This window comes from Meleagris gallopavo, chromosome 5, assembly GCF_000146605.3.
Source record: "Meleagris gallopavo isolate NT-WF06-2002-E0010 breed Aviagen turkey brand Nicholas breeding stock chromosome 5, Turkey_5.1, whole genome shotgun sequence".
Classification (NCBI taxonomy): domain Eukaryota; kingdom Metazoa; phylum Chordata; class Aves; order Galliformes; family Phasianidae; genus Meleagris; species Meleagris gallopavo.
Genome location: NC_015015.2, coordinates 12,042,919 through 12,048,773, shown reverse-complemented (window position 1 = coordinate 12,048,773; position 5,855 = coordinate 12,042,919). Strand labels below are relative to the sequence as shown.

Below are 5,855 nucleotides of genomic sequence, written 5' to 3'. Positions count from 1 at the left end.
TGTAGGCTCCCTTTAGGTACTGAAAGGCTGCAGTGAGGTCACCCCGCAGCCTTCTTGTGCGTGTACAGGACTCCAGCTAATTTAGCTTTTAGAATTTGAAAAATGCCAACTTCATGTTGGTTTTTTGTTTGTTTGTTTTTGATGACTCAGAAGTTATGCTCATGCCCACTGAAATCGCAGATCTACCCAAATAAAATGGAGGTTAGCATGTGTAAGCTTAGCCAAAAAATGCATTTTTAGGGACAAATTTTGTCGTGTTTTATTTCAGAAGCAGAGCTTTTGACTTTTCAGGAACCTGAAATCCCTTTACCAAAAAAAAATCCTACTTTATAAATGACATGATGGGGTATAATGTATCAGTGGGCTTTCCAGCAGCTCCCTATTTATCAAGCTTTTCACCTCATTTATGCCACAAAAAGAACACGAGCGTAACAACCCTTAGGAAATAATGAATGAAACAGATGTATTTCAGCACTTAATTTATTTGGATACTTTTGTATGTTAGCATTTTGTGAACTAATTTCTGCTCTTTATTTTCTTGATTTTGGTTTCTTCTTTTTCGTGCAGTTGAATTGCTGGTAAAAGTGGGTGAAGTGGTGGACAAACTCTTTGATCTGGATGAAGAGGTGATGTTAAACTGGATTAAAAGTGGCACCTGTCAGTCTGTGGGACCATCTACAGATGACTCCCCTGAAGAGCTTCCAGATTTTAAAATTGTGCCTTGTATACTTGAAGCAGCCAAACAAGTCCGGTATGTGAGGGTTCTGTTTGGTTTTGTAACCCTGTGTGTTAGCTTGGTAATCTAATCTGGCTTTGTTTCTTCTTTTGTTCTACGTAGCTCAGATAGTCCAGAAGGACTTGATGTTTATATGCATATCTTGCAGCTCCTCACTACAGTGGATGAGGGCATACAGGCTATTGGTAAGACACTTGAATTGCTGCATATGTTGGGACTAAGAATGCAAGTAACTTCCAGCTCATCAGATGAGTGAGAAGCAAAACAGTTAGCGTGCCCAGATTAAATCTGATGGGTTCTCTTTGTTTCTTTTTCAAGTGCAGGCTCCTGATGGAGGAAAAGAGACCTGGACTTTACTTTATGACCTCATTTGCCACGAGCTCTGCCAGCCGGACGATCCGCCAATCATTGTGCAGGAGCAGAAGACGGTATTGGCCTCTGTTTTGTCCGTGCTGTCTGCCATATTTGCTTCACAGACAGAACAAGAATACATCAAGATGAGGAAAAGCAAGTCATGCTTTTTTGTTGTTGTCCCTTTTACTGTTTTAGTGCTGTTACAGTTGACACGGTGGAGTGAAAGATGGTTAATTTATTACTGTTCAGTAGAGGTCAGTTCAGAACGCATAACTCAGATGCATGTTTGAATACAGTAAGGCTCCTCAGTGGCAAAGCTAAAAATCACAGGTAGCTCAAAATTCAGGTCCTGGATACCTCTGAACAGTTGTGGTATTAGAATCTGTAGATTCTTTTCAGCCTTCTCCACTGGCCAAATGCATGAGAATTGCAGAATTTGTCTTTGCTGAAATACGAGGTCTTGGTAGTCATTTTTCTCAAGAGGGGGAAATTCTGTACTTGAATCCATTTAATCACTTGTTACTTTTCAATCCATTGAGAAGTCTTTAGAATTAAAAGGCTTCTTTGGGAATGTGAGTCAGCATCACCTGTAGCAGAAAGAGGTTTTGCCAGTTTTCTTTATCAAATGGGATTATCGTGATGCAAATTTAATATACAAGCTTCTTTTTTCCCTTTTAAAGGTGCTAAGTGAGATCTGGCTACCGTTAGGTTTGCTTGTAGTTTGGTACAGCAGAGAGATAAAAGAGATGAGGGAATGGCACAGAGGGCTCCAGTCCTCTCCATCCCTGCCACTTCTGCAGACAGACCTACACAGAGAATCTGTTCTCTTCGGAACTCAGAAGTGGGTTTGGTACATTATTGCTCACAGGGCTCTAGAAATAATTAGGCTTGCTTTAGGTTACCATGGAGAAACACTTTCTTCTATTCCCTACCATTACTGTAGAATGTTATAGATCCAGGTTAGCTTGCAGTAAAGAATGATTTGGATTTTAAGTTGTTCCACTTGTTTTTTTGAAACAATCTTTGATTAAAAGCCATAACAATGTCAGAATATACATTTCTGTTGCCTTTCTGTAAAATTTTCCCATCTGCCTCGAAATTGAAATTCCTTGAAAAATTTAGGAAAAAATTAGTGTTAGTTAAACTTTCCCTTTTTTGTTCTTTTATATTAGATATGCCTCTGATTGGGAGCTTGATTCGTATCTTACAATACATGGAGGGCTGTGGGAAGAGATCTGTTGATAACTCAAAGGAATCTGAACAAGAAGAAACTGGAAAGGCCGAACTAAAGGAGGAAGATTTTCATTTGAAAATTTTGAAGGATATTTGTTGTGAATTACTTTCCAACATGTTTCAAGAACTGACAAAGGTAAGAATCATTTAAGTTCTGCTGGATAGATAGAGAAGGCTCCTGGGAGACCTCATTGTGGCCTTCCAGTACTTGAAGGGAGCATATAAACAGGAGGGGGAGCAGCTGTTTACGAGGGTGGATAGTGATAGGACAAGGGGGAATGGTTTTAAACTGAGAGGGGGAGGTTTAGGTTTAGGTTAGATATTAGGAGGAAGTTTTTCACACAGGGTGGTGATGCACTGGAACAGGTTGCCCAAGGAGGTTGTGGATGCATTCAAGGCCAGGCTGGATGTGGCTCTGGGCAGCCTGGTCTGGTGGTTGGCAACCCTGCACGTAGCAGGGGTTGGAACTGGATGGTCATTGTGGTCTTTTTAACCCAGGCCTTTCTATGATTCTGTGATTCTGTTGTTAATGGGACATTTTTCTGAGCATGTGAAATTGCATTCTGGAAGTTCATTAGAGAGCTGATCAGAAAGTCTGTAATGTGTGTCAGGTAGCAGGGACACATATTTTCTGAGGGGTGTGCCTTTAGGGCCAAGACTTCTTTATTATAGGAGCCTTCATTCAGAAGAAGGGAGTTGTGTAAGGTGTGAGTTTTCATACTTTATTGTATTAATGTTTGGTACTCTCAGAACTCTTTAAGTTCTACTTACTTGTGGTTGTTTCACTTGTTCTGTGAATGAAGTACATCCTTAAGCCACTGTGTACACAGCTGTGAGTTTTTCATTGACAGCTGCTCACGATATACTAGTTACATTTCTCATTTAATTTTCTAGGAAAATACATTAGAAGGACTAAACCAGGGACATCTAAATGAACAGACGTGTTCCTGTGCATTCCAGAACCTCTTGCCCCTGTATTTCACATCAGTGAGTATGTGGGAAAGCATATAAAATAGCTTAAAAAATACTGCTCTTGGAAGGCCTTTGAGAATCAGGTGTAGAATAGAGTTGGGCAGAATTGCTCAGGCACAGGTAATGCACCACTTCAGGCAGTCTCATCCTCTATCTTATGGCTTTCTTCAGCTGATACAAGGGTCAAACTGTGCTGGAATGGAAGAAGGACTGCAAAGGTCTGCCAGCTGGGAATCTGCCCTGGATATTCTTACGGAATAATCATAATGGTTTTTTTTTGTGTAGGAAACTTTTCTTTATCTACTTTTAAACAATAAAATAACTGCACAGAGAAGGCAGTAATGTTTCAAATCTTAGACCAACTGAAGCTGTGGAGCTGAGGAGGGAAGGCATTTACAATGGAACATTTTTTCATTATTCTTTACAGTAGCTACTGCTGGCTGCTGTTGGTAGGAAGATCCAGGAGTAGAAAGACTCTTAAACCTAATACGAGAGTTGTGGTCCATGCAAGTGGGCTTCTTCTTGTTGTTCTGTGTACATTTGTGCTTGCAATTGTATTTCCAGGTGGAGAGTTTCCTCGAAGTGCTGCGTGAGGCTGATGGAACACTTGCTGAAAATCTAGAAAAACGTTTCCCAAGCCTGAAGGTCCCCACTTAAAAGTGTACATGAAATACTTTTCCTTTTTTGGAACAAAGTTTTTTTTGACTGTTTGTTACAGTGTTTCAGAAATCAGTTTTTCAGTACATGTGGAAGAATGGGGCAACTTCCTTACCAGCAGGTGGCTTTGAAGAAATATAGCCCTGATTGAGTAAGGTATTATCTGGTCTGCATGGTGAAGGAAGTTATTTGGTTCTGCATCTTCCATCCTGTTTGCTCTGGTGATGAAAGACTGTTCACTTCTTGTTGCTCCTGTGCAAAATAGTGTTGTTTGAATAACTCTTGGTCCTGTGCTTTTCAACTTACGTTGAATCAGCAAAATTAATTAAACGCACTGAGTTGTTCCTAACGTGATGCTGGCATTTTCCAAGTTGCTGCTGGCAGCAGAAAAATGAACTAATGGGAAATCTCAGATGTCCTTTGGCCAAGCATTTTCATGCACCTGATGAAAACAGTTAAATTACACAGTGCAGAGTTGTTTTTTCTTCTTACAATAGTATCTTGAACAGGTATTGTAACAAATGTTTCATCCTGAACCTTCAAAGTCTTTGTGTCTTATACTGAAGCCTCTTTTGCACTGCAGCACTGAGTCATGACATGCAGGCCCCATGCATTTCAAAGGATTGAGAATGTGCTTTCCAAAGGTGTGTGCTGCAGCTTCCAGCCACAGCAGCCAGTTACCTGGAGTTAATGATGTAGGTTTGGTTTAATCCTTGCCACACTTGCCAACTTTTTGCTTTCTGAAAGCGATCTGTACTTCATTTTAGGAAGACAACACCTATCACAGTTCTTTCCTTGTTTGTGTGTTTTATGAGTCCTCTGTGAAGGACTTCAGAAATGCCTTGCGAGCCTGGCTTTTCAGAGGAGTTAAGGTGTTAGATCACTTGCAGTCAGTGAATTCAGCGTACAGAGCCTTCTAAGGATCATGCTTTTAATTACTTTCTTTTTTAACTGCGTTACCTTTTCACATTCCTGCATGCAGAGCAGCTAACATTCTGTGTTGCGTGAGCAGCGCATCAGCTTCAGGTGTTTCTGTAAATTGGAGAGGAAGACAGTCAGCCTTCATCAGATTTGGGATGTAAAGAGAAGTAGATACCAGAGCATAGAGAATAACAGTACCATTGTACACGTTACCCAACACTTCAGGTTTTTATAGGCTTTTAAGTATTGTGCTGGGCCATGTTTTGTTTGCCCCAAGTTTCACGTACATGTGGCAAATACAGTATCTGTATATGTACATAGACTTGTCATCCAAACTACAAGTTTAAAAAAAAAAAAAAAGCACATTTTAATCTTTTCTTTAGGCTGCAAGCAACTTCTGAATTGTTGGTGTGGGGTTTGGAGTTAAAGAGTCTGATTTATGTTACCAAAAAGAAGTGCAGTGGTTTCTATGAATTTTTGTATGCTGTGTTTATTGGAGAAAACTGGTAACTGTGAATAGGATGACAACATTTTTCATACTACTTTGACAGTTTTTGGATATTTTCTTAAACCTTCAGATTTGTAATAAAGTTTCTTTTTTAAAAAAAGAAATCCGTATGCTCTTCTTCATTCCAGATGTCAATTGAATTCCTTTCCTGGGCTGCTGGAAATGTCCGTTACTCTCTTGAATGTGTCCTTTGCAAGGACAAAGTGGAACCTCCTCATACCATCATTGTCCTGTAAAATATGTTGTTCTTTATAGGATGCTCACTTTAACCATCTCTTGCTGTCTTTGGCCATTCTCATGGCCTGGAAGTCAATGCCTCTCACCCACTTGCTGGCTTGTCTGAATTAGTTCATCCCCAAATACGTTGTACGTATCTTTATGTATCTTCACAATAGCCCACCACCAACTTGTTTGCAGCATTTTCCTGATGGGATTGCCTAAGTTGGATGATACCTAATGACCTGTCAGGTAATA

The 5,855-nt window shown here is 40.1% G+C and overlaps 1 protein-coding gene across 1 annotated transcript; it reads left to right on the top strand.

Annotated features, from left to right (window-relative positions):
• The first annotated feature begins 505 nt into the window (after positions 1-505).
• On the top strand, positions 506-5,485 carry SAAL1 (serum amyloid A like 1). The gene is made up of 6 exons (XM_010711077.3): positions 506-751; positions 839-921; positions 1,055-1,243; positions 2,263-2,459; positions 3,218-3,310; positions 3,860-5,485. Exons 1-6 carry the CDS (start codon positions 630-632, stop codon positions 3,950-3,952), a joined length of 777 nt encoding a protein of 258 aa, XP_010709379.1. The 5' UTR covers positions 506-629; the 3' UTR covers positions 3,953-5,485.
• The last annotated feature ends 370 nt before the right edge of the window (positions 5,486-5,855 follow it).

Coding starts and splice junctions, on each gene's coding strand:
- SAAL1 (XM_010711077.3), top strand. CDS start 630: ATGTTAAACTGGATTAAAAGTGGCACCTGTCAGTCTGTGGGACCATCT. Junction 752..838: donor GAAGCAGCCAAACAAGTCCG/GTATGTGAGGGT, acceptor TGTTCTACGTAG/CTCAGATAGTCCAGAAGGAC. Junction 922..1,054: donor TGAGGGCATACAGGCTATTG/GTAAGACACTTG, acceptor TTCTTTTTCAAG/TGCAGGCTCCTGATGGAGGA.